At 46.3% G+C, this 25,985-nt stretch overlaps 1 protein-coding gene and 1 long non-coding RNA gene across 8 annotated transcripts in view; one reads left to right on the top strand and one right to left on the bottom strand.

Annotated features, from left to right (window-relative positions):
* Positions 1–25,985, top strand: part of SEC16B (SEC16 homolog B, endoplasmic reticulum export factor) — a 54,009-nt gene that overhangs the window by 15,304 nt on the left and 12,720 nt on the right. For all 7 annotated transcript variants that reach the window (XM_081012099.1, XM_081012098.1, XM_081012101.1 and 4 more), the window contains 9 exons: positions 1,274–1,371; positions 1,755–1,836; positions 4,070–4,187; positions 5,649–5,760; positions 13,069–13,174; positions 16,361–16,501; positions 20,996–21,109; positions 22,311–22,380; positions 25,264–25,521. In XM_081012099.1, the coding sequence (XP_080868225.1) occupies positions 1,274–1,371; positions 1,755–1,836; positions 4,070–4,187; positions 5,649–5,760; positions 13,069–13,174; positions 16,361–16,501; positions 20,996–21,109; positions 22,311–22,380; positions 25,264–25,521 (1,099 nt within the window). The remainder of the gene's footprint in view (positions 1–1,273; positions 1,372–1,754; positions 1,837–4,069; positions 4,188–5,648; positions 5,761–13,068; positions 13,175–16,360; positions 16,502–20,995; positions 21,110–22,310; positions 22,381–25,263; positions 25,522–25,985) is intronic.
* Positions 6,513–25,985, bottom strand: part of LOC308480697 — a 386,007-nt gene continuing 366,534 nt past the window's right edge. The window contains exon 2 of the long non-coding RNA XR_013988240.1: positions 6,513–8,187. This is a non-coding gene — a long non-coding RNA (uncharacterized lncRNA). The remainder of the gene's footprint in view (positions 8,188–25,985) is intronic.

Genomic DNA, 25,985 nt, shown 5'->3' on the forward strand with positions numbered 1-25,985 from the left:
GCCTGTTACTTTTCAGTGGTGGCCTCCCTTACAGTGTTGCTTGTAAGTAGCATTGAAAAGCAAAGCACTATGTAAAAACTGTTAACTTTGGTTGTGCTTTGGGTACAGAATGCCCCAGGTTCTCTTCTTGGGACCTTGTACAAAGGATTTGAGGTAGCAGAGCTTGGAAAGACCTTTGCTTGTGCCCTCGGCCAGCCACTGGCAGTCAAGGCAGACAATCCAATGGTCTGATGCCCAACGGCATCTTCATAATTTGTTAGTTTTGTAAATAACTCTCTTGTTAAATTTTAAGAAGCACTTAGGTTTTCACATCTGTAAAAGAGCACCTGTTTAAAATTGTGCAATACAGAAATAATAAAGCAAAAAGTTATTAAATACAGGAAAAAAACAAAGGGCACTGGTGAAAGCACATTATACAGTTCTTATAACGAGAAGATTAAAGCATTGTATGTTGAATAGACATATTGGTGTACATAGGAAAGAGAAAGAGAGAGAGAGAGAGGGGAGGGGGCAGGGTTGTCAAATATATTTTATTGAATCATCCATAGTCTTTTGGGTGCTGGATGTGGATTTAAGTTGTGTTATTAACATACGTATGTATTAACATACATAATAAAATTGTACCACATCACAAATAATTTCTGTTTTGCTTTGCCCTCTTGGCACTCTTAATTGGTGTGTAAGATTTTCCAGTAAGGCTGTCTCCCACACTTTTTTGAAGCATGATAAAAGGTTAGCCCCAACTAAGTCTTTCCAGTGTCTGGTGATAACAGGCCTGGCTGCTTTTAGCAGATGTGACACCAGCTCTCTACAATGAGAAGGTACATCTCCATTTTCAAATAAACTTATAAGTGCCACCTGGAGAGAAAGGGTAAATGTATACCTGTCCCTTGAAAAATTTAAATCCAGAATGGTTGTATTTTGGCACAGGGCCACCACAAAGGCATGTGGGTACCTGTTCATTGGCATTCACGTTAGCATCTTGGCAATGTACTGTGTGCCAGCTTCATAATTTCATATGAAGGAGTGGACATAGAGCATTCCAGTTTCTTCCCAGTGCTTCTCTTGGACTTTCTGTCCATCATTGATGTCCCTGCCTCAGGTCGACCAATGTCTTGTCTGTGGAACTCAATGGTGGCCTCTGACCACTAAGCCAGCCCTTCTCTGCACAGTCCCTTCTACTGGCTTCTGTTTCTTAGCAACGCTGGAGTGTGGCAGAATACAGGGGAGTTTGATGGAATGTCGAGAGCTGGCTGTTTATTGGTTCTTGCAGGAAGCTCTGGATTGGGCCATGAGGAACCATCTGTGGGGCCACGCTCTCTTTCTATCAAGCAAGATGGACCCGAGGACCTATAGCTGGGTCGTGAGTGGGTATGTAGCACCCACTACCACAAAATCTCTCAGTGCACTTTTCTCAGGATTTCAGCAGGGCCGGCCCTAACATTAGGCAGACTGAGGCAGCAAATGCTGGTGTGTGCAGAAAACTGTTGGGTCACGTTGGAGGACAGAGCTTTGTGTGCAATGAGGCCTGCGCTCTGCTTCTTGTAAGCTAGCTGTTGTCCTCGGGTGTGGTGGAAAAGCAATGCAAAAGTTCAACTGTCAGTCAACTTCTGTGTGTGTGTGCGTGCGCATGTGCATGTATGAATGAGGGCACCACCTTGTCCGTCAATTTAGGCAACAGAATGTCTTAGACCAGCCAAGCATTTCATCGCTTGCCAAGTCTATTAAAAATGCTTTCTTCCATCTCGTTGCAGGTTCACTAGCACTCTGGCCTTCAATGACCCCCTACAAACGCTTTTCCAGCTCATGTCTGGAAGGATACCTCAGGCATCCCTGGTACTGATGTCAGCCGCCTTTTCTGCCTAAGTTTCTTGTCTGCATCTAGGATCAGCCATCTGAACCTGTCAGGGCTGGTGGTCCGGGATACACAACCCCAGGGCAGTTTAGACTAAGGAGCCCAAGCCCCAGACAGCAGCTTGATAGGACCAGGTGGAAACCTCTTTGGCCCCTTGTCACCTGATCTTTGCTGAACTGGTAGCTAACTACCTACAATAGTAGCACTCTAGCAAAGCAGAGACCAGGACAGCAGTTCTGGGTGGCTTCCAAGGCGCTGTGTGTTGCTTGTTCCTGTTTGCTAGAGTCGCTGCTTTGAGACCCCCACCCTGGCACTCTGCAGAGCCCTGTGTCAGCTCTTGGTGAAGACCCACTCCATCCTTAAGGAGGTTTATTCTAGAGAAATTATTGGCCAGTCCCACCCTCCCCCCTGTGTTCTCCTCTGCTTTGCCCCTCCTGCTGCCTCTCAAAAGCAAAGGCTGCCACCTGAAGGTGCTTTAATTCCATAGTTAGGCGCTGTTATTGTTTCCCGCATGCCATTCAGTTAAGTGTCCACAAGACTCTGCTGGCACAAAAGGCTGCTCTTACAGTGTATGAACACCAGCCTCCCACCATTCACCCTTAGGAAACCTGCATTTTAGCTGTTTGGATAGATGGTATCTAGCTAATTTCCTAGATTCCATTCATTCATCCATCCATCCAAACAAACAGTTAAAATGCAGGTGTCCTAAGGGTGAATGGTGGCGAGTCTGAATGTGATGTTCTGTTATGCTGTGAAGAGAAGAGGGAGGGCATGGAAGAGCTCAATGGGCAAATTTAATTCACCTCATGTGCCAAAACCTGGCATTCATACAAGGGGGATTGTTTGCTTATTGTTTAGTTTGCGTCCTGGCCAAAGCTCTTGGAGCATTTAAGAATATCATTTATGCAAAACCAGATGCTGTTCTGTAGATCAGCCAATCAACAGCATTGAGGCGGAGCTACGGCCACCATTTCCCAGCTTCTTCCAGCCCAGGTTAGGAATCAGGATGGAGCAGGCTGGCATTTTCCAGGTGTATGTCCCTGCAGCCGGTTCCTGGGACTAGGCACTTGAGCAAGGACAAAGCAACAGGCATTGCTTTGTTGACCAGGCAAGTGCTGAAGGGCAGGCTTTTCTGCGTGTTAGAAAAATCCTGACTAATGAAGCAGCTTTGTTTTGCCCGCCAGTCCTACGATCTGATGCTGCACTTGCAGCCCCCTTCTGTGCCTGAGGAGGGGTTCCACGCCTGCATGCACACAGTCTCATGGCCCAGCCCCAGAAGTTGCCAGTCCAAGCTCCAGCATCCGTGGGAGGTCGCCCTGATCCAGATACGTCCGGTGCAGCATTCTGCCTGTAGACACCGCCATCTTTCTTTCTGCTGGAACCAGTGGAAAGGAAAGCACAGCACAGTGTTGGCTGGGCTTTGTCTCTTCTCCCATGACAGGGCATGGTTCCACAAAAGCCCTGGGGGTTGAGACAGGGACAAACCGGGCAGGTAGGCCCAAGAACCTTGTCCTAAGAGCCAGGATACCCTGTCCCAAGGTGAAACCCTGATTCAGCTTTCTGTAGCTGCCGCTTGATTGCTAGGCACGGAGAGCGGCACAGCGTAATGTGAGGGATGACATTTTGCCATCCCTTCCTGGTTCTCTTGCTTAGGCATAGGTCCATGTGGAATAGGCAGTGGGGGCAAGCGGTTGGCTTTTGTTCTGGCAATGCCTCCTTTTTGCTCCATTGCTCCTGAGCCCCCGGGGGGTGGGCACTGTCATGCTCCACTGCCCGATTTGCCTTTGCTGCAGAGCAAGTTTCCTGGTTTCTGAAGCTTCTGCCCTAGGCAGGTTCTCCCACCTGTCTCATGGCAGGGCCTGTCCTGCAAAGGAAAGTTCCACAGCGGCACCAGATGCTGACGGCGTTGCACAAAGTCCTTCATCTGTTGGATGCTAGCATGGAGGCAGCAGCGTTGGTATATATGTTTATAGCTACAATATTCTCCTAAGGACAAAAGCCTTGGATTTGCTCCAGGACTCAAGCATTTCCTTTCTTTTCCATTCTCTGCTGAACTTGTGAACTGAAGCGAGGCAAATCTGAAAGGCAATCTCATGTGGAAACATCTCTTCTGTTTCTTAAACGTTGAGCAAAGTTTAATGCATTTTAATGTTTCATGTATTTTGCGCCCTGATTCTTCCCTCCCTTTTCCCTCCCTCCCCTCTTCGAATGCAGTGCTGCGCCGATGAGAAATGGGGCGACTGGAGGCCACATCTGGCTGCTATCCTGTCCAACCGAGTGGGAGAGGCAGATCTGAACTCCAGAGCCATTGTCACCATGGGAGAGACACTGGGTGAGGAGACCCACCAAGGACCCACAATTCCAGCTCCTGTTCTTAAGCCCCGAGAGCAGCGTGGCTGCTTCCCACACCGCTCCAGCTTCATAGGAACGGAGGAATCGTGAGGAAGGGGTGGGGCCCACTAGGGAAGAACCCCAGGGACAGGGACCAGGCCTAACTTTGGATACTAGCACCGTTCTTCCCATGGGGATCCCACCTACCCCATATTCTCCCTCCATTTATAATAATAATACTAATAATTTATTATTTGTACCCCGCCCATCTGGCTGGGCTTCCCCAGCCACTCTGGGTGGCTTCCAACAAAGATTAAAAACACATTAAAATGTCACACATTAAAAACTTCCCTGAACAGGGCTGCCTTCAGATGTCTTCTAAATGTCAGGTAGTTGTTTATCTCTTTGACATCTGGTGGGAGGGCGTTCCACAGGGCGGGTGCCACTACCGAGAAGGCCCTTTGCCTGGTTCCCTGTAACCTCACTTCTCTCAGTGAGGGAACTGCCAGAAGGCCCTCGGAGCTGGACCTCAGTGTCTGGGCAGAACTGTGGGGGTGGAGATGCTCCTTCAGGTATTCTGGACCGAGGGCGTTTCTCCCTCTGTTGTTCATTTATATAAAATCTGGTACCTTTGTAGGGCTTGTGTGGCAATTAGTGTTACTGGAGAAACTTATGCAGCAAAACAGGCTATGCAGGCTCAATGATGAAAAGCGACAACACTCGCTAGGAGGGTTATACCAGGAGACCCCTGGTCTCTCAGCTCCATTATTGGACTGATTGGAGATACTGACTCAGGACCGCTAAGGTCACCTTGGGCAATATTTAGCCACAGCCACATTGGGTTCTGCTTCCCACTGTGGATTTTGATGCTGACGTTCACCATGGAGTTTGCGAACTGGGTGTTGTGCTTGTGTTTTATCAGTGTTAGAGATGTAAGGGAGGGAAAACCCTTTTCAAAAACAAAACCCCGCATTCCCTGTATTACAGCAGGGGTAGGCTGCAGCACTTTTGGTATAATGCATATTGTAATGTCTTCTTAGGGGACACGGGTAGTGCTGTGGGTTAAACCACAGAGCCTAGGACTTGCTGATCAGAAGGTCGGTGGTTTGATTCCCTGCGACAGGGTGAGCTCCCGTTGCTCGGTCCCAGCTCCTGCCAACCTAGCAGTTTGAAAGCACGTCAAAGTGCAAGTAGATAAATAGGTACCGCTCTGGCGGGAAGGTAAACAGCGTTTCCGTGTGCTGCTCTGGTTTCGCCAGAGGCAGCTTAGTCATGCTGGCCACATGACCCGGAAGCTGTCTGTGGACAAACGCCGGCTCCCTCGGCCAATAAAGCAAGATGAGCGCCACAACCCCACAGTTGTTCGCAACTGAACCTAACGGTCAGGGGTCCCTTTACCTTTACCTTTTAATCTCTTCTTATCCTTCCATGATGCAATATGCTCCTCTTTTTACCTATCCAGCTGGAAAAGGATTAACAGAAGCTGCTCACCTCTGCTACCTAGTGGCAGACGTCCCCTTTGGCCACTACGGAGTCAAAACAGACCGCATGGTGTTGCTGGGCAGTAGCCAGAGGTGAGTGAGAACGGAAAGGTCCAACTTAATTAGCAGCGCTTGGCATTTCTGTAGCTCACTTCAAGCATTCAAAATGGCACATTAGCTCAGCATTACAATGCTGCTTTGAAGCCAGCCAAGTTTCCTTCTCTGTTGCAGGGGTTCAAAAACGGGAGAGCAGGTGTGTCCTTAAGCCCTTCCAGCGAGGGCATGGCTGTGAGATGAGACTGGCTTAGGGCAAGGGGTACAGACTGGTGAGGCAGAAGGACTTTGCTTGGCCTGCTCTTGCGCCTTTGCCTTGTGCCCCTTGATGTGCAATGTCATGTTGGGTACTGTATATGGCGAACTGCTGCTTGAGGAGGCATCATCCGCTATCCTCTTTTGCCAGGCTAACTGATTTTTACTGCATGGTGGCAACTGATATGATAATACAGTGGTACCTCTGGTTGCGAACGGGATCCGTTCCGGAGTCCCGCTCGCAACATGAAAAGCCCGCAACCTGAAGCGCCGGATCTGCGCAGGTTCGTGGTGCGATTTGGCGCTTGTGCGCATGTACGAAGCATGATTTAGCGCTTCTGCGCATGCGCGAGCGGTGAAACCCAGAAGTAATGCTTTCCGGTACTTCCGGGTCGCCGCAGGACGCAACCTGAAAAAAGGTAACACGAAGCAAACGGAACGTGAGGTATGACTGTAGAAGGGATGTAGGAACTGGCTCTAGCAATCCTTTTTTTATAAAAAGAAAAGAAAAAAGAAAAGAAAAAAGAAAAGAAATCTTTCTGATAGGGTTGAGTGGGAGGGCTAGGGCTATGCATGTATAATTACAGCACTATGCCTGTGCAAACCTACACCTATTCATTATTTTCCAAGTTCCTGCCCCAAGGCCTAATGTGACATTTCCATCGATAGCCAGATATATGGGCTTGACATGCATTGTGGAAATACCAGCTGTGGGCGTGGAGTGTAATGCCACAACCTGGCCACATGAGGTCACTGTAGCTCTAAACTAATCTTAAGTTACGGGATGAACTAAAGCTCACTTTGCCCGCTGTGCAGTATTTAGGAGTCTTGGATGGGAAACTAGATTTATGGAATTTAGCTTCTTCCGAAGCTGAGAGATGGCACTTCAGTATCCAACCAGCAAATCTTGAGATGCCTGTGGTCTCCTTGCCAGCAACATTCCACAGCCGGACCAAAGTTACTCTCGCTGGAGTCAGAGTAGAACCAAAACGAAATTTTGCAATAGGCTTAAATTCAGTACCACCCCCTCGCTGAATCTGAACTCAACATTTGGCAATTTAACCTTCATTGCTATTGTGTGCCCTGTTTCTGATATTGTGAAACTGGTGTATGCACAATAGGGCTGACATTATTGCACGTCACCTGTCAAATCTTGTATTTGTTGAGTGAGACACATAAGTCACAGTCCAGTCCTGGCTTCTGCCACATGCCAGCTGCCACTCTGCAATCCTATGATTCTCTGTACACGTGCTTCCACGACCAGTGAGACAGACAGAGGTTTGGGTTTTCTGCGTCTTCTAAAGTGCCCCAAGAAGTCAGCTTCTTGTAAGGTGAGACATGCCGGCTGCAAACGATTTAGTCATTCACCTTAAGAGGCTCCGCTAAGGTTAAAAATCCAATTTAAAGAGCCAACAGTTCCACTTATGCTAATGGTGCTCTGGCTAGATAAAAAGGAAAGGATTTTAACGATTCATTTCACCTTTAAACCATTCGCTCCTTATTAGAATTACAGGTCTAAACAAGCCTTGCGTCTTCAAGCAACACATGTAACTGACAACTGTGGTGCTGTTGAATGTAGCTCCTTTGGAATCAGGGCATTTGGTGGTGGTGGGGAGGGACACAACAGTTCTCTAAAAGGAAATCTAATCGGACTTTCTGCCACCTCAAAGCTGAGCCTCAACTTCTGTTGCCAGAGGGGATCCAGCAGCCGCCCAGCTGTTGTGGCACTCCCCACCTCCCATGCTGTGCTTTGTACTGGGATTAACTGGTTCAGCTACCTATGGCAACCCTTGGCTTGTAGGTTAGCTGCTTAGCATGGGAAATACATAACTTGGATGGAAAAGTTTCTAGTTGTAGTTTAACGAACTAGTCTGGAGCAGAACAAGGCAGCCGCACTTGCTTGGGGTATAAATAATAAATTATTATTTTTGCATTCTCTCAGAGAGAAGCTCCAAGCTGACCTCTCAGCTCGAGGTCTGAGAGAGAAGTATGAGGAGAGAAATAATCTTGGTGTATATTTCAAACCCACACAAACAAACGTCAGTTAGCGCCACCACATTTGAAGTAGAAATATATATATAAAATATAAAAATATTGCCCAGTGGCACCTTAGAGACCAACTAAGTTTGTTCTTGGTATGAGCTTTCGTGTGCATGCACACTTCTTCAGATACACTGAAAGTGTGCAAGAAAGAACAAACTTAGTTGGTCTCTAAAGTGTCACTGGACATTTTTTAATTTTTTTTTTTATATTTCTACTGCGTCAGACCAGAGCCTGGCATGCTCTGGTCCATGGGGTCACGATGAGTTGGACACGACTAAATGACTAAACAACAACAACTGCGTCAGACCAACATGGCTACCTACCTGAATCTAGAACATTTGAAGTAGAACCATGGAGACTGTTGGACAAATGTCTCATGACTGCTGTGCAGTAAATGTGTTCTTAGTTGGAAAGGTTAGGATACAGCTCAGCTTGTATTAAGGCGAATGAAGTTTGTAGAGAGGGGGAAATGTAGAGAGGGGGACCTCCAGACGTCCTAGACTGCCGTGTTGCGCTTCCTTCTGGTGTTAAACTGATACCACGCAGAGTTGCTGCTCTCCTTTCCTGTTCTTCCTCCTTTCTTATTTGACCCACCACGGGAGAGGAGGCATTTTGTGTGTCTCTGCTGAGATCAGCGAGCCTCTTTCTTGCCTTTCCAACATAGTTAAATAAAACTAGGAGCTCTTTACCATCAAACACATATTTGCTATGATAAACTTAGCTTTCTTATTTTCCATACTAAAGGCCTCCGTGTAATTGCTTCCAAGGTAAGCGTGTTCCTCCAAGGGATTTCAGTGCAAAGTTCAGACTTTCGCCGACGCATATAAACTCTGAATGCTATCAGTGATGGGGAGCTCAAAGGGAGAAAACAAGGTTCTTTATTATCCCAGCCTTCCCTCTCCCTTGGTCTTCATTCCTTTTTTTCTCCAAGCAAGCTCTATTGTAGCAGAGAAGCCAAGTCTGGCTTGGTTCAGCAGGCACTGAAGGGAGGAAGGAAGGAAGGAAGGAAGGAAGGAAGGAAGGAAGGAAGGAAGGAAGGAAGGATTTAACCAGCATGGCATTGGAGATTTTGAATTCTGGTGCTGGAGGAGACTCTTGAGAGTCCCATGGACTGCAAGAAGATCAAACCAATCCATTCTTAAGGAAATCAGCCCTGAGTGCTCATTGGAAGGACAGACCGTGAAGCTGAGGCTCCAATACTTTGGCCACCTCATGAGAAGAGAAGACTCCCTGGAAAAGACCCTGATTGAGGGCACAAGGAGAAGGGGACGGCAGAGGACGAGATGGTTGGACAGTGTTCTCAAAGCTACCAGCATGAGTTTGACCAAACTGCGGGAGGCAGTGGAAGACAGGAGTGCCTGGCGTGCTCTGGTCCATGGAGTCACGAAGAGTCGGACACGACTAAACGACTAAACAACAACAACAAGCACGAGAAGGGAAAGCCAATGTTTAATTTATTGAAAGCATTCAGATACTGCCCTAAATTATCTCTGACTCCAGGATGGCTTACACAGTTCAAAATTTGAAAGAATACACCTCTAGCTGCAACACACCTTCTTTAGCTAAGTGTGGAAGAATGAAACAAACCGCAACAGGTTCAGCAACAAAACTGCCAGGACATTTGCAAAGCCAAGCGTGCTATGTGTACGGGTTCAAACTGGATGAGGGACTGCATCATGTTGAGATTCTTGCATTGCAGGGGATGGACTAGATAACCCTCGGGATCCCTTCTAATTCTACAGTTCTACGATTCTATGGGGACGCGGGTGGTGCTGTGGGTTAAACCACAGAGCCTAGGACTTGCCGATCAGAAGGTCAGCAGTTCGAATCCCCGCGACGGGGTGAGTTCCCGTTGCTTGGTCCCTGCTCCTGCCAACCTAGCAGTTCGAAAGCACGTCAAAGTGCAAGTAGATAAATAGGTGCCGCTCTGGCGGGAAGGTAAACGGCGTTTCCTTGCGCTGCTCTGGTTCGCCAGAAGCGGCTTAGTCATGCTGGCCACATGACGTGGAAGCTGTACACTGGCTCCCTCGGCCAATAAAGCGAGATGAGTGCCACAACCCCAGAGTCGTCCGCAACTGGACCTAATGGTCAGGGGTCTCTTTACCTTTACCTTACGATTCTATGATACCATGAGGAGTGGGAGACTTCTTTCCAGGCATCTGACTTGAAGCATTAAACCCTCCCACCCCCAGCCTGCTTGGTATTTTGCACAACAACAGAAAGAAGCAGCCAGTTTTAGCTGAGTGGTGTGGTGCCTTAAGACAGTGAAACCTCTTAGCTTAGAATTAGAAAAAGGAAATGCCCATCTCTTTAGAGAAGGAAGAAAGTGGCAAGGACTGTGGTCTCTGCTAACTCTGCATTTACTACGGCTAGGTGGTTTTTAAAATTGGTTTAATTAATAGATTTGTCAACCAGTGCGTTAGTTGATGGACTGATGATGAGGTTCTCAAATTATTGTTGTTGTTGTTATAATATTTTATCCCATCTGGCTGGGCCTCTCCAGGCATTCTGGGAGGCTCCCAACAAAATATTAAAAACACAATAAACCGTGAAACATTAAAAACTTCCCTAAACAGGGGTGCCTTCAGATGTTTCCTAAAAGTCAGGTAGTTGTTTATTTCCTTGACATCTGATGGGAGGACGTTCCACAGGGCGGGGGCTATCACTGAGAAGGCCCTCTGCCTGGAATGTGCTTGTGGACTCTATTTCATACAACAAATCCTAACACGGATAAAATAAACAAAATAGCAAGTAAGCAAAATTGAAGAGTTAATAATTTAAGAGAGAGATAAAAAGTCTATGTAGATCCAGCAGGTAAGAATGACTGATGTATTTTATAGGCTGTCGTGCAAAATTTTGCGACTAATGCTGTAATCTCTGGTCTTCCATCTTCTAGAAGCAAACTGGACAATTCCAATCTAGATCACCTGGGCATTCTTCAAAGCAAGGGGGCAATAATCGTTATACTAGCATCTTGGTAGTAGGGGTGGCATAAAAGGACATGACATGGTCTGTGGTCTATAGGAGAAGCCGTACCTTCTGCTTCGTCCTCTTCTGAACCAGGGAACAGAAAAATAAACACACAATTCTCTGAGTTGTGCAGACAAACTCCAATTAGCGAGGGCAAACTGGTGGGACTATAAGCCACAGAAACGTTTGTTTATTTTTAAAGGCTGTTTTATAAAGCTATTTTGGTTCTTGCGTCTTACTTTAGTAAGGAATGTAATGGAGGGTGGGTGGGAATTAAAAATATTATTTCATTCTAGCAATGGCAACTAGCTTTGGTTTATTAAGTGTAGGTTGTGTGACATTTCCTTTCACTTATCCGAAGGGCTGATCTACTGAAGTCTCTGTAATTTGCAGATTTGTTTAAGCCTAACTGATTAACCAGTTAATGGGTGGGTGAGTAATGAACTGAAATGAATTCAGTGGCTGCTGCCAGCTCCAGGCGTTGGAAGAAAGGCTTGCAGTTCAGCCCTTTCAACAACTCCTGTTGGATTCAGTGTGTTAGGGATGGGGGCATGTGATGAAAAGCTCCGCTGGACCAGAGGTTGGGTGATGCAGTGCCTCAGAAATCCACCAGAGTGCTCAGCTTTAGCCTCCTTCTGATTGGCTGCAGGTACCACTAGCCAGAAAGGGACGCGGGTGGCACTGTGGGTTAAACCACCGAGCCTAGGGCTTGCCGACCAGAAGGTTGGCGGTTCGAATCCCCGCTATGGGGTGAGCTCCCGTTGCTCGGTCCCGGCTCCCTTTTCTTGTTTTAACTTCCCTAAGTCTCCAAGTACTACAGTCCTCCCCTCCCCTGTTAAATAACCAAAAATTTAGCCAGTAGTTACTCAGAAATGAGTCCTGTTGGATTCAATAAGTTAGGGATGGGTGGAGAAATCCATTTTGGTTCTCGTTTAAAGACAAAATCTGCCTAGATTTGCGCTTTTCAAAACTGAAACACAGCCATCCTTTGAAATTTGTGGTTTTCCAAATTTTGCAGTGCAGCAGTCCAGCCAAGTAATGTGTACAAAATGCGTATGCTAGGGTAAGCTTTCCATAAAAAATGTGTATATTAGTGAAAACAACATACAAAATGGGGGAAATTACTTTGCCAAAATGGGTGCTGTCAGGGGTTCAGGAGCAGAGGCAAGGGCAAGGGAGGAAACAGAGAGCGAGGGAGAGGAGGCAGAAGAAAAGATGAGTGATGACGACGACCCGAGATCTCCGAGTCTTTCCAGTGAATCAGAAGATTCACAGAAAGGAGCACCAGTGGCCAGGGCAAGGGGGGAGCCTAGGGGGACACCCCAGGAAGATAGAGCCAGAGGGGACTCAGAGGGGAGCAGTTGGAAATCAGGACCAGCGTCACCGCCAGAGAGCAGGGAAGAGGAAGGGCGCCAGGGATCAAGCGCTGGCAGCTCACAACAGGGGGGAGGGCACGAGTCAGGAGTGGCCACACCTCCATCGGGGAGCGAAGAAACGGTCAGACGGAAGGTGGAAGGTTGGGCGCGCGTGCCAAGTTCAAATGCACAGGAAGGTGGCGCAGTAGGCAGCCCGGAAAGGGAGCCAGGTCCTAAAGCCCGCCGAAAGGAGGGAGAAGAGTCAGGGGGGTCAGCGTCAGCGTCAGAGGAATCCCGGAAGGAAGAGACCCCGGGGGGCAGAGGGACCCAGAGAAGAACAGTCAGGCGGAAAAGGTGGAGCAAGGCTAGGATATTAAGTTGGTGTACAAGGGGCGGAGACTCAGATGGAGCTTCGCCGATCTAACCATGAGACGTAGAGTTGCACGCAGCAGCTTGAGAATGGAAACTGTAACTCAATAAAGACTTTTATTTAATGATCGCTGGCTAGCGTGATCCTCTGTGAGCTAGGATCTGGAAGCAGCTCTGACAGGTGCATTAAGAGAAATGCCCATTAAAATGCTGGTGAATTTTCACGAGGGCTTTTTTTAAAAACCTCCACCACCACAGAGTGACATGGAAATGTGGGGACCGGAATCTAAGAGGCTGCTTTAGAGAATGCTGTTCACTTTCCATCCCTGACTCTCTGTCCGTTTCTTCCTTTCAGCCAGACCTTTGCCCAGTTTGCCAGGACAGAGGGCATCCGCAGGACAGAGATCTTGGAGTACTGCCAGTTGTTGAGGAGTCCCCAGGCTTTCATTCCCTCTTTCCAGGTAACAGATGCCCTCTGACTCCAACCAGTCATTTAAGAACATCCGGAGCTCATTGAAGTTTAATGGATCATCTCTAAAAATGCTTTTTAAACAAGAGCTTTTGGGTCTTGAGCCTTGTCAGGGTTAACAAAGTTTCCCCTAGGGGGTGGGCTATAGGGGCCACCTGCACCCCATGTTTAAAGCTCCTGGTTCAGTCCCCAGCAACTTCCATTTGGAGGGACCAGGAGGTCTTTTTGGGTGGGTTGCTGCCAATAAGAAGTGTGAGCTAATGATCTAGCCCAGAGCTTTCAAAACTGTGTGCCGCGACAATTAGTGTGTCGGCTGCAGCGTGTAGGTGTGTTGCACAAACGCTCCCCCTGGGGCTGGAAAGGGGTCAGTTTAACCTCTGGTTTGCTAATACAGTGGTACCTCGGGCTAAGAACTTAATTCGTTCTGGAGGTCCGTACTTAACCTGAAACTGTTCTTAACCTGAAGCACCACTTTAGCTAATGTGGCCTCCCGCTGCCGCCACGCGATTTCTGTTCTCATCCTGAAGCAAAGTTCTTAACCTGAGGTACTATTTCTGGGTTAGCGGAGCCTGTAACCTGAAGCGTCTGTAACCTGAAGCGTCTTTAACCTGAGGTACCACTGTAAAATGGAGTTACTGTGTCGCAAAATGATTCATGCCTTAAAAAGTGTGTCGCCAACACGAAAAGTTTGGAAAGCTCTGATCTAACCTGACGTAAGGCCAGTTTAGGATATTGATCTGTACTTGGCCAAAGTTGCACTTTGAGACGTCTCATACCTTTGAGCTTTTCCTGTGCTATCAGTGTGCGATCATTTTTAATGTGGAATGTGAAGCAGGGGAGAGGCGTTTGTTATGTGAATGAGCATCTTGTACAATAGCCATTACAATCTGAATCAAGCAAATCCCACTTAGCAGGTGCTATGCTCCCTCCTTCCTCCCCACCCCTTATTATCTGGGATAGCTGTTATGGGGTGGGGTCAATGTTAATCCCCATTCCTGCCTCCCATAACTGGCAGGGTTTGGGGGAGTAATGCTGAAGAACAGAGCTAAGTTGCTTTGTAGCAGGGCTGGCCCTGGTATACAACCTGATTCAGTTTGTAGGATGAATGCAATACATCATTACTAGGCCGAAGCCTCATTTGTGGAAGTGCCCTTTAAAAAGCATGATTAAAATAGTAAAATAGTCCTGTCTATCGCAAGGGCAGGAGAAACCAAGCCTCTTTGCCTGGCCTTTGGCAGGATTTTAAAGGACCCAAGGATGCTTGATGCTCAATCACATATAATTTCCCCCTGACATTTTCGGCAGATCAAAAGCCGCTGTGGAAGCTGCAATCTTGAGCAGAGGATGAGTGATTGGGGTCGGGAATGGGGAGAGAGGGGCTGCTTATTCTTCACCTCTGGCCATTTTATCTGCTCTATATCACACTCACACCCCCGGCAGCCTCCTTCTGTGGTAGCTGAATCAAGCTAACCGAATGCACAAAGTGAATTTGCCTTGGCAAATTTTGCTGAGTTATTAAGAGCTAGTAAATAAGGGTTTATAGACAAAGTCCTTAGACCAGACATCACCCAGGTGAAGCCCCTTCATCTAGGTTAGTGTGACGTGCAAAACAGGTTTTTAAGAGTGATCTGCCTTTCTATTGTTGCCCAGTCTCCAAGCCCTGCAAGATTCCAGGGGATCCAGGAGCTTATTCAGGATTCGGCACAGGAGAGACTGTGGTGTCTTTATGATATATGGTTTGTTTACACATATAAGCCACCTGAGCCTCCAGTGAAGGGGCTCACAGCATTGGCATCTCATCGCTGCAGCCTGCCAGATTCCAACTTATAGCTCACAGAACTCAACTCTCAACTCTGGCTTTTGGCTTTCTAACTCTCAGTGAGTTGAGGGAGGAAGCCCTAACCATCTGATATCTGGCACAGAACCACGTCCTTTGTTACCTTAATGGCCCATACTTAGAGGGCCATTACTTCACCAGGAAGCTAGACTGGCTATTCCAGGAATTGAATTCATTCCGGATCCATGAATTAGAAGTGGGTCCAGGCCTCTGCTCCCCACCCCGAACTCATAACACTATCTTCAGGTTAAGAGATAAGAGTTTTTTTGTTCCACAGCTGTCTCCTAGCCAGTACGCTACAGCTAACTTAACTGTAAACACTTTAAAAGAACTTAACAACATGTAAGCTGGCCTTCAGGTGCATGAGCTGTTTTTTTATTTTTTTAAAAATATTTTATTAAGGATTTTCTTGTTTTACAGAAGTGTAGTGCCTCGTATTTTTTTTCCCATGTAACATTTTTACAATTCCGTTTCATTTGTTGAGGCATTAGGGGGAGAATAAAAAAAAAGAAAAAAGAAAAGGGGGGGTGGAGAGAGGGAAGATGGATGGGGGTGGGGTCGGGTGGCGGTGTTTCTATTATGTTTAATGTATGTAGAGTTTGGTGTCAGCGTTGCTTGTGTTGTTCACTTGTGTTCCTTTGGTGGTGAGAGAGGTTGGGGTTGGCCTAGGGTGTGATTGTTTGCTTGTGATTGGCTGTGGTGATCTTTGTTTCCGTGTGTGAGTGAGGTGGGTGGGTGTTTTGGATCAGGTTAGCCATATTGATTTGTATGCTGTTGGTGGATTATTGTCATTGTCCTGTTGGGCTGTGTATGTGATAAAGGGGAGCCATACCCGGGTGAAGGCGTCTTCTTCTGTTTGTCCCCATGTCAGTTTCAGTTTATTAGTTAATTTTTCTAGTAGGGCTGTTTCCCATACTATTTGGTACCATTGGTCCATGCTTACTCCTGACAGGTCTCTCCAGTGTCTGGTTATGGTGTTTCTGGCTGCTGAGAGCAGGTGGGTTATGAGTTCTTTGTGGTGTAAATGGGCATTGTTGTCTTGGAAGATGTTTAGTAGGGCCAATTCTGGGGTGATGTCTATTACTTGCTTAGTTATTTTACATATTTCTTGTATGGCTGTTGTCCAGAATAGTTGGATTTTGATGAGGTCTGCCCCAAATATCAATCCTGCCACTTTTCCGGGACTGCTGCTCTCCTGCAGAAGTGGAAAGAGGGTTATCTAATTACTTTTCATTGACTCAGCTCCCCACAGCAACCTGAACAGAGTGCCCCCAAATGCATCTCATTCCTCCTCTCCCCCTGCAATCTGTATAAGCCTCCCCCCCCAATTGTCTTTTGCAGGTTTACAAGTTGATCTATGCCTCTCGCCTGGTGGACTGTGGCCTCCCTGCCCAGGCCTTGCATTACTGCGAAGCGGCAGCGACTGCGCTTCTTGCTCAGAAGCAGAACACGTACCCTGTCCTCCTGGAGCAAGTGATCAAGGTGGGCTTTGGGCTATGCACTTCATGTCACAAGAGACTCGCATGGGGAGGCAAACTAAGGCCTGGGGGCCGGATCCGGCCCAATCGCCTTCTCAATCCGGCCCACGGAGGGTCCAGGAATCAGAAGAATGTGCCCTTTTATTTAAAATGCATCTCTGGGTTATTTGTGGGGCATAGGAATTCGTTCATTCCCCCCCCCCCCAAAATATAGTCCGGCCTCCCACAAGGTCTGAGGGACGGTGGACCAGCCCCCCTGCTGAAAAAGTTTGCTGACCCCTGCAAGAGAGCTTGATCCTTATTCCAAACTGGTGATGAACTGGCAAGATGAATGCTCCTATGCGAGAGGGACCAACTCTTTCCACAGTGAGCTAGACATGCCCCGTCCTTCCCAAGCCCAAGTGTCATAGTGTCAGAATTCATTTATTCATGTCTAAATTTACCTCCACAGTGGAGTTTTCTTTTGAAGTGTGACACAGCCTCCACTGGTTTCTGACCATTACCGTTTTTAAGGTACGAATCTGTGTCCAGCTGTTCTCTCACCTTCCCTTTTCTGCTTTATGCCAGCAGTTATTCCAACCCCTAAATTAGTACAGTATTGGTTTTGAATAGAAACCTCCCCTGAATATAGACTGTACCCCTAAAATGAGATCCCATTGAAATGAAATTTTATGTATATAATCAATCTCTGGCACCATCCAGTGCTACTTGTCTCACAATAAATAAATCCCTGGACAACTGGAGTGGGTCATCCATTTACAAAAACTACCAAAGTATGTTGAAATTCCACGTGGCTCCCAAGGTCTCGTCTTAAATAACGGTTTCTATTTCTATAGGAGCACAATTGTAGGCCGCACAGGTTTTATTTTTTTGAAAATAATATTTATTACTTTTCCAACAATTTAAACACTACAAAAACAATACAATACGATACAAAAACACTACATAACACTAACACATTAAACTAACAAAACAAAACAAAAACGGTTTAAAACACATCAAACAATTTCAATATCTTATCTTTCATTCACTTATTTCAACGACCTCCTCACACCTCCCTTTTTGTATTCCACTTCTTTTAATTGTGTCAGCAATTCCTTTCCATCTTCCTCTGTTTTCTATCCTATAATTATCTTAACACATTCTAACCTTATTTTTTCCTTTAATACTCTATTAATCTATTTATACTTAATTCCTTATAATATTTCTACTAAAGCCGTATAACTTCATTCCAACATTTTTCTAACATTCATTAATTTTACAATATTTCTGTAAATAGTCTTCTTCCACCAACTCTTCCCCCTGGTCTCGGATTCTGCCAGTCATTTCCACCAGTTCCATATAGTCCATCAACTTCATCTGCCATTCTTCCCGGGTGGGTAAATCTTGTGTCTTCCAATACTTTGCGATGAGTATTCTTGCTGCTGTTGTTGCATACATAAAAAAAGTTCTATCCTTCTTTGGCACCAATTGGCCGACCATGCCCAGGAGAAAGGCCTCTGGTTTCTTCAGGAAGGTATATTTGAATACCTTTTTCATTTCAGTATAAATCATCTCCCAGAATGTCTTAATCCTTGGGCATGTCCACCAAAGGTGAAAGAATGTACCTTCAGTCTCATTACATTTCCAACATTTATTGTCGGGCAAATGGTAAATTTTTGCAAGCTTGACTGGTGTCATGTACCACCTATAAATCATGTTCATTAAATTTTCTCTTAGGGCATTACATGCCGTGAATTTCATACCTGTGGTCCATAACTGTTCCCAGTCGACCATCATTATGTTATGCCCAACATCTTGTGCCCATTTAATCATAGCTGATTTCACCATTTCATCCTGAGTGTTCCATTTCAACAGCAAGTTATACATTCTTGACAAATTCTTGATTTTTGGATCTAACAATTCTGTTTCCAATTTTGATTTTTCCACCTGGAAACCAACTTTTTTGTCCAAATTGTATGCCTCCATTATTTGGTAATAATGGAGCCAATCTCGCACTTTGTTTTTCAATTTTTCAAAACTCTGCAATTTTATTCTGTCTCCATCTTGATCCAGAATTTCCCAATATTTCGGCCATTTGGCCTCCATATTGAGTTTTTTCAGTGCCTTCGCTTCCATTGGTGACAACCATCTTGGGGTTTTCTTTTCTAACAAATCCTTATATCTTATCCAAACATTAAACAATGATTTTCTAACAATATGATTTTTAAACGCTTTATGTGCTTTTACCTTATCGTACCACAAATATGCATGCCAGCCAAATGCATTATTGAAACCTTCTAGATCCAACACGTCAGTATTTTCAAGAAGCAGCCATTCTCTCAGCCAGCAAAAAGCAGCTGATTCATAGTAAAGTTTAAGATCTGGCAGGGCAAATCCACCTCTTTCTTTGGCATCAGTTAATATCTTAAATTTTATTCGAGGCTTCTTGCCCTGCCAAACAAATCTGGAAATATCTTTCTGCCACTTCTTGAAACAATCCATCTTATCCAAAATTTGCAATGTTTGAAACAGAAACAACATCCTTGGCAACACATTCATTTTTATCACAGCAATTCGGCCTAACAATGATAACTTCAAATTTGTCCAATTGTGCTATAGGAGCACAATTGTAGGCCGCACAGGTTTTATGCAAACCAGATTAAAGTGTGGGAGAGCACATCCTATATTGAGACTAATACAGTATATATGTGGATACAGGTGTCTTTTGTTGGAACACACCTGTTTATGTGCCTGATTCCTTTAGCTCTGTTTATGGGGAGGGATCTGATTACAGGTGTGCTATGCTCACAATGAACTTCATGTCCCAAGAGGGACATGAAGGGAGGCGGGTGGCACTGTGGGTTAAACCACAGAGCCTAGGACTTACCGATCAGAAGATCGGCAGTTCGAATCCCTGCGACGGGGTGAGCTCCCGTTTCTCGGTCCCTGCTCCTGCCAACCTAGCAGTTCGAAAGCACGTCAAAAGTGCAAGTAGATAAATAGGTACCGCTCCAGCGGGAAGGTAAATGGCGTTTCTGTGCGCTGCTCTGGTTCGCCACATGCTGGCCACATGACCCGGAAGCCAGTAAAGCGAGATAAGCGCTGCAACCCCAGAGTCGGCCACGACTGGACCTAATGGTCAGGGGTCCCTTTACCTTTATGTTTATGCTCACAATGGCCAGTTCCTGTTAAGGACTTGGTTGCCGTGTTTTGAACCAGCCCATGTTTCCAAGCACTTCCCTAGGGCTGCCCTGCACAGAAAAAGCTCCAGCAACCCAGCTCAGATGTGACATGAGCCTGCTTTGAGAAGCCAAACCCTTGTATCCCAAGAAGGGGTCTTGCTTGGGAGTCAGCCTCATTGCGGACTTGTTCAGCAGCTGATTGAGGAGGAGACCTGAAATTATGTCAGTCCGTAGCAAACAACCTCTGTTTGCCCTCCATGGTGGATTCAGCTGTATAAATATTCAGAATAAATGGAAGGAAAGACGGCTAAATCAGAAACAGCACAAATTACAAATGTGGCACAGGGCTTAAGTAGCTCAGTTAGTTACAGGCTGATCTGTTAATTCCTTTCTAATGTTTCATTTAATGATAATCGCATTTGCCTAATCTGTGTTTCGCACATACGTTAACACGAATGGCTGAAAGCCCCGGAATTTGAGAAGGGGCCTCGACATGTTCCAAGAAACACGTTTCTCGCGAGGAGCAAATGACATGAACAACCTGCTAATAATTGCTGAATTTGGAGAGAGTTGTCACAGGTGGGATAAGCGCTGCAATTTAGAGAAGTAATTTAGCAAGCGTAGCTCTTGTGGAGACGAGTCTTGCTTCTCCATGGCTGCTTTTGAGTTCTGTGGGGCATTTGAGTTCTGTGCCATTTGGGACATTCTGAGGTGTTAGGTAGTGGAGTCACCAGGTATAGGCAGGTGGCAGATCCAATTCCCATGTCAGATTTGGGGGGCTGTTGGATGATGTTCTCTGTGGCACTGCACAGGTGATGTTGCAGCTGTGACACACACATTCTCTCTGGCCCAATCCACACAATTGCTGAGATTGGGGGCGGGGGGGGGGGGGGGGAGGCCAGTGGAGAAAGATGTTGCTGCACTCACATTTTTCTCCACAGCTTGAATGTTTGGAGAAGGCAGGTGAACAGGCAGTGGAGCCTTCTAGAATGCAGTTAAGCACCATGTCAGTGTGTTATAAAAAAAACAATAGGTTAGGCTAAGTTAGATGGACCAATGATTTCACTCACCAACATCCCATCTTCTGCTCCCAGTAACCACAACTGGCCTTCTAGAATGGCGCTGAGAGGATCAGGATTTCCCCCCCTTGGTATTATCAAAAGAAGAGTTTTTGTCTTGAAGGCAGAGCTAACAGTTCTTGCTTGGTTCCCCCCTCCCCCCTTTAAAAAATCCTCTTTTGCCACCTAACTTAAAGAGCCCTCTGCTGACTGGAGCAGTGACTCTGGATCCTCTGAACTAACTGCTCCTCTCCTCGCTTCTTCCCAATCGCACAGCTGGCAGAGCGCCTGAAACTCTCTGACCCCTGCCTGCTGGAGAAGTCTGTGCAAGAGGCCATTTGGGAACCGGGTTGGCTTTCAGAGCTCCGAACCAGATGTCGGCAGTGGGAGGTAAGACTTCTTGGGTGGGGTGTCGATGGGCTGATTTGTGATCTAGCTCTTTCTGGCCACTTGGATTAAGCTGAAGAGAAGCAGCTGTTTCCCAACTTGAGGCACATGGCACCCAAAGCCTGCTTTACCATCTGAGGCAGAAAACAGGGACTTCCTGCTTCCTGCTCCACCTCCCGCATGGTTGCCGTCTCTGGGAAGTCCAGGGGATGTGTCTCTGTTGCCAGGTGATGGTACTCCTCTGAATACCATTCCCCATGACAGACGGGTGAGGCAATGCCTCCATTGTCACGCTGACGGCAGAATCTGGCACTCACCAGTGTCGCCTCTCCTCCGTTGGTTTCCCCCCCTCGGCTTCAGCAACGTGGCTGCTTTCAGAAAACACTTGTTTTGGCTTTGCGTCGCTTTCTCGTGGTTTAATACCACATCGGATGCCATCCTGATGTCGGAGAGTGTGGCGTATACATTTTGCATTGATGAACAGAAGATTTATCTGCAGAGATCTGTGGAACTGCCGCCTAAAGGGCAGAAGATGGGTGATCCCCTGGATGTGCTACTCGGTTCAGGGGATGTAACTGGGGTTGCTATGTAGAGTTCTGACTATATATATGACATAGAGTTATATGTAGAGCCAGTGTGGTGTAGTGGTTAAAAGCGGTGGACTCGTAATCTGGTGAACTGGGTTCGCTTCCCCGCTCCTCCACATGCAGCTGCTGGGTGACCTTGGGCTAGTCACACTTCTCTGAAGTGTCTGAGCCTCACTCACCTCACAGAGTGTTTGTTGTGGGGGAGTTACAGATAGGTAGCCGTGTTGGTCTGCCATAGTCAAAATAAAAAAAATCCTTCCAGTAGCACCTTTAAGACCAACTAAGTTAGTTCTTGGTATGAGCTTTCGTGTGCAAGCACACTTCTTCAGATACACCTGAAGGGGAGGAAAGGAAAGGAAATTGTTAGCCACTTTGAGACTCCTTAGGGTTGTGATAAAGCAAGATATCAAATCCAAACTCTTCCAGTCCCACCTCCTCCCAATGGTGGGTGATGAAGACTGTTCACGATGAGCCCTGGTGATTTGTCTGTGGCCTCTGTGACTTGTCCCTTGTTGGCACTTCATCCGCCTTCTTGCCTGCTGCCCCAGACCTGCCCCCACTTGGCTCCAAGCTCTGTTTAACCTGTTTTTCTTCTTCTCCTTCTCATCTCATTTAAGGAGGAAGGAAGTCTTTGCAATGCCAACTGCACCCAGCCGGAATTTCCCAGAACCAGTGGATCAACACCAGGTAAAAGAACGAAAGGATGAACAGTGGCAGGTGTTCACAGAAAGGAAGACACAGCTGCACTGGGGCCAGTTAAATGAATCCCTTTTACAATTATTCTGGCACATCTGAGACTGTTCCTTTCTGCTATTGGATTGGATTCAAAGACTTCCCTGGAAGTATGACTTGCAGAAGCCTATTGGTATCCTTAGTCATCATCATCAAACCTTTTATTGGTATCACATACAAACATCCACAGCAAATCAATACAGAATTCCCACCTTCCCAGTGACACAAAACATTTGTCAAATGAAAGAGGCAAAGCAGTCTAACATGACATCTCTAGGTCTCCAGGGAGATCACACGTCTGCAACGCGTTTCGACGACAAAAAACCAGATAAAGATATTTAGCCACTAACTTGGTGAGCTCCTGATTATTCCCCAATAATAGAAAATGTATGACCTCCAACTCTGGTTTCCATTTGGGGATGCAGAGTTGATCTAGGAACTGCTGGCAGAGATCAACATATATTTTACATTTAAGAACCATACGTGTAAGAATTTCCACCTGATGGTCTTCACATGGGCAAATTCTTTCTCCTTCCACCATTCCCGAGAACCTTCCCCACTGGAGGTTTGAAGGATTTGAATTAAACCTGGCCAGCGAAAATGCCCTTCTTTCTTGAGGATTAAGCAAAAATTCAAGATAATTGTGGTTAATTTCATGCGCCCAAGAAAGTTGAAAGTTAAGAGGGGAACATGTTTTCTCTGCTGCTGCTGTTAGTTCCTGGCGTTCCATGTCCCACAACCTAGTTTTTATTACAGCCTTTGCAGATGGTGGGGACATTGATCGCAAAAATTCCACTGACAGCCCAAGTTGCTGTACCTTTATGTTAAACCGTTGTAGCCCTGGGGAAAGAAAGGGATCTAGCAAAAGTTCACTAGGGAGAGGATCTTTATCTGTTGTGAATCAGATGTTTAACCAGCGTGTAAGAAATCTTGCCCAGGCTATGGTCTCTACCTTGTGTTGACCTCCCTCTAGACACAAGGCTGCATAGGGTACACAACGTGGGACAGCAAAAATCTTAAAAAGGAAAGCTGCCTGCACTTGTTCTTCCAGCTGGGTAAACCCTGGCAGCCAGACTGGAATTCCGTAGAGCAACTGAGTTATATCTTTGGCGTTGAAGACCTTGAGGGCAGAGGGGATATGCAAATTACCTCTTGTTATAAAGAAACGCATTATGGTCTGCATAGAGATCTTACTGGCATTTACTGCCGTCGCACGGTGCAAGGACCATAGAAGCCTATGATGGAATGTGATTCCCAGGTAGATGAATTTGAATACCTGCTGGATGGGTTTTCCACCAAATACCCAGCTATAGCTTTTGCGTGAATTCCCAAAAACCACTATTTTGCTTTTTATCAAAGTTCATGCACAATTTCATTCTGGACAGATAGTCAGTACAGGAATTTAACAAACGTTTTAGGCCCATTCTTGTCCGTGAAAGCAAAATCATATCATCTGCCTGTAGAAGGATGGGAATGCTTGATGGGTTGAGTTTTGGGCTGTGGGCATCCACCTGTTTTAGTAGAGAAGCGAGGTCGTTAAGAAAAAGATTAAAAAGAGAGGGAGCGAGTACACAGCCCTGCTTTACTACTCTGTTTATAACAACAGGATCTGCCATTGCATTCCCTGGTGTTGTTCTTATGCGATAGGTGTTCTTTGTGTAAAGCTTTTTGATCAGGTAAAGTAATCTAGGTTCTAGGCCCATTGTCTCCGATTTGGACAGTGTGGATGCCCTGAAATTTGAACAACAGGTGGACTCTGTTTCTCAGGCAGTAAATGCATCGGAATAGGTTAAAAGGGGCTCGGATGTGGCTGTTTCTGAAGGTCTCATTCTGTTCTTCCTGTCTCTAGCCTTCATTGGGCAAGGGATCTAAATTCTACAAGCCCTTCAGAAGGCCTGTTTGCTTCCTGTATGCTTTTGCATAAAGCCCAGGAGAGTTCAGTGGGTCTTATGGGGAGGATTGCAATGTTAGCTGGATCATCTGTCAAGCTGGGTTTTTCCACTACTGTCCAAACCTAAAGATTCTGAGGAGTTTTAACAGGATCAGCTACTAAAGTTCCCAGATATTCAGTCCCAGTCTCTGAAAGGTTTTGTTGTTTTTTAAAGCTGAAAATAAAACTGAAGCCTATTTGTGGAATATAGGCTTTCTAACAGGTAACTTTCTAACAGGTAACTAAAAAGGGACGCGGGTGGCGCTGTGGGTTGTCTACAGAGCCTAGGACTTGCCGATCAGAAGGTCGGCAGTTCGAATCCCCGCGACGGGGTGAGCTCCCGTTGCTTGGTCCCTGCCCCTGCCAACCTAGCAGTTCGAAATCACGACAAAGTGCAAGTAGATAAATAGGTACCGCTCCAGCGGGAAGGTAAGCGGCGTTTCCGTGCGCTGCTCTGGTTCGCCAGAAGTGGCTTAGTCATGCTGGCCACTTGACCCGGAAACTGTACACGTCTCCCTCAGCCAATAAAGTGAGATGAGTGCCGCAACCCCAGAATCGGTCACGGCTGAACCTAACAGTCAGGGGTCCCTTTACCTTTACCTTTAACAGGTAGCTAAATGGATCTTCCATGGTAAGAGGCAGTATACCTTTGAATACCAGATGCTGTGGACAAATAAAAGGAGAAGCCCCTCTCTTTCATGCTTTATTAAGAGACTGGCTTCTGCTGGAAACAGTAAGTGGGAATAATAAGAGGGGTGGATCCAGCTGCTCAGTTGTTCTGATCTAATAGCTATTGGCATTCCTGCTTAAAGTACCTCATTTGTAGCCTTGGAGTTTGAACGGGTGTGCAGGCCATCTATGAAATGGGGGATATACTGATCTAATCCATCAAATCTTACATTATCCAGATTTGGCTCCCCGTTCTGAGTTTGCACAAAGCCAAGGCTGCTTGAAGGAGCTGGAGCCTCATCCTTCGACTTACCTGCCACCGGTGGACTCGGCTCAAGACCAGCCCGATGTGGGACAGAGAAGGCATTTCTATCCTGGGCCTCCTGTAGATACAACTGATGCGGGTGTGGAGACTTGTCTTCCAGGAAGTGACCACGGTTACGTTTCCCCTCCTGGAGGACATCCAGCAGACCTCTCCTCACAACAACAACCACCAGGTTAAGAGACGGTTGAAATGATTTGTGATGGTGTGTGCATGTACTAGTTCCCTGGTCTCCATCTGGAAACCATATATTGCATTTTAAAAAATTTATTGATTTTGGTGGCCTTGGGAGATAAGGCAAGCCATGCCCTTTTCCACTTCCTCTGTCTCCAGTCCTGCTGCATCTGCTCCCCACCTGCTGGGGGGCACAGATATATTTAAGATGATGGAGACGGAGGGTGGGCAAAAGAACCAGTGATAAATCAGGGTTCTGGAAAATGATTGTCGCTCCTCTTTTGCAGGTTGAGGGGCTCCTGAATGAATGAATGAATGAACTTTATTACAGTCTCAGACCAGGATTAAAAAAAGCATATAAATAAAATAGCAGTTAGGATTTTTTAACCGATAAGGCATAGGATATAACATCTGGATAAAATACACGATTAGACATGGATAGTGGATGGATAAAAAACTGATAAT

Source organism: Podarcis pityusensis (assembly GCF_964106645.2).
Source record: "Podarcis pityusensis genome assembly, chromosome: 6".
Taxonomy (NCBI): Eukaryota; Metazoa; Chordata; class Lepidosauria; order Squamata; family Lacertidae; genus Podarcis; species Podarcis pityusensis.